This window comes from Tupaia chinensis, unplaced genomic scaffold, assembly GCF_000334495.1.
Source record: "Tupaia chinensis unplaced genomic scaffold, TupChi_1.0 Scaffold000119_2, whole genome shotgun sequence".
NCBI lineage: Eukaryota > Metazoa > Chordata > Mammalia > Scandentia > Tupaiidae > Tupaia > Tupaia belangeri.
Window position 1 is genome coordinate 4281317 of NW_006159586.1, and position 1639 is coordinate 4282955.

General features: G+C 57.8%; 1 protein-coding gene across 1 annotated transcript in view; it reads right to left on the minus strand.

Annotated features, from left to right (window-relative positions):
* The window catches only part of LOC102484839 (CXXC-type zinc finger protein 1), a 6181-nt gene that overhangs the window by 4108 nt on the left and 434 nt on the right, over nucleotides 1-1639 (minus strand). Inside the window, exons 2-5 of the mRNA XM_027770290.1 lie at nucleotides 907-1048; nucleotides 705-805; nucleotides 160-395; nucleotides 41-70 (exon numbers count right to left, since the gene is read on the minus strand). Of these exons, the coding sequence (XP_027626091.1) occupies nucleotides 41-70; nucleotides 160-395; nucleotides 705-805; nucleotides 907-1048 (509 nt within the window). The remainder of the gene's footprint in view (nucleotides 1-40; nucleotides 71-159; nucleotides 396-704; nucleotides 806-906; nucleotides 1049-1639) is intronic.

The following is a 1639-nucleotide window of genomic DNA, read 5'->3' on the forward strand; positions in this document are numbered from 1 at the left end:
CCTTTTTGCTTTCCGCCTGCTGCGGCTGCTGCTGCTGCTGCTGCTGTTGCTGTTGCTGCTGCTGGTGATGCTGGGAGAAGGAACCCAGAAAGAAATCAGGAACCCAGGAGGACCCAAAATAGAACCATTTTACTCATCCCAATCACTGCAGCTACTTACCTGACTGGGTGTGGCCACCAAGGGCTGTGGAGAGGATTTGTGGGGCGAAGTAGAGCCCCGAGCAAGCATGGCCCCAACCCCTGTCCCTGATCCTGCCCGGCGCTGCAGGTCTGGATCCGGGACAGGCCTCTTGCGCCCTCCACCCTCGTCCCGTGGCTCACTGCTGTCTCTCTCAGTGCCATCCCGCTCCCGTGACTTCTTGTGCCGATAGCGAATCTCCAGCTTGGGGTCTTTTTCTGTGGGGCAAAAGAGAGGGCCAGGGTGGGCTGGCACTGGGAGATTTGAATGGTCCCTGAACTTCTTTCTTCTCTTCTGCCCTTACTATGTCCTATCCATCCACTCTGCTCTCCTCCAGAGCAAAGCTGCCCCTTCCTGTGGAATCCACTCTTTGCAACCACAATGGAGCCCCCATTCCAGCTCACTACACACCATCAATCACTCTGCACAGACAAGCAACACTACTCTCCATGACCCAGTCACCCATTATGATTCTTCCTCCTCTCCCCTACAAGTCCCACTTGCCTTCTCTATTTCACCCCCCTTACCTCGGCACTCCCGGCAATACCACTCCCGGATGGCTTTGGCCATCTTCTCAGTGATCCGGATGCAGTCCCCATGGAACCACTCATTGCAGTTGTCACACCCGCTGCAGAGGATGGGGCCGGTGGTGATGTGAGGGGCCTGCCCCACTGTCTTCACCTACCTTGCCAGGTGTCAGCCCCCCCTGCCTCTCTTGCCCTGGCTCACATCATGAAGCAGTTGATGTCTGGCTTGCGGCAGATGCAGTAGATAGGTGCATTCTCCCCATTCTCCGACTTACTGTCCTCCCCAGCATCTGGAGGCTCTGCATCGGAACCATCTCCCTCCTGTGGGAAACCGCAAACGGCTCCTTATACATCTTCCCCATCACAGCTCCATCAAGGCTCAGCATAGACCCCCCCACATACACACACACACACTCTGCCCAGACTTCCCACCATGGTGCCCACTGACCTCCCTCACTGAGCTCCTAATACCCCATTATTCTGCTTGTAAGTCCACATCACTCTGCCTCAGGCGTCCCCAGCCCTCCCACTGGCACTCTATCACTGATCTGCACTCCCACAAGGGCTCATGCCAACACCCCACCACCCGCCACACAGCACCCCCAGCGTGGCTCCTCACAGACCCGCCCCCCACTAGGGCTTCTTACAACCACCACATGATGTATTCCAGACTTCTCTTCGCGGTTCCTACAGGTGCCCCGCTATTTACCCCGCGAACCCCTGGACAGACACAGCCCGGCTCACAACAGACTGACCGGCATGGATCGTCGCAAACCCCCATCCCGGTTTCCCACGAAACTCCGCCCGGAGTCCCACTAAACTTCTACTGCAGACCCTCACAATGGCTCATCACAGAACTCCGGGATGGCTCACCAGACAGACCCCTTCATTCTGCCCACGAGCCCGGGTACGGGTCGCCACAGATCCCCCCCCCC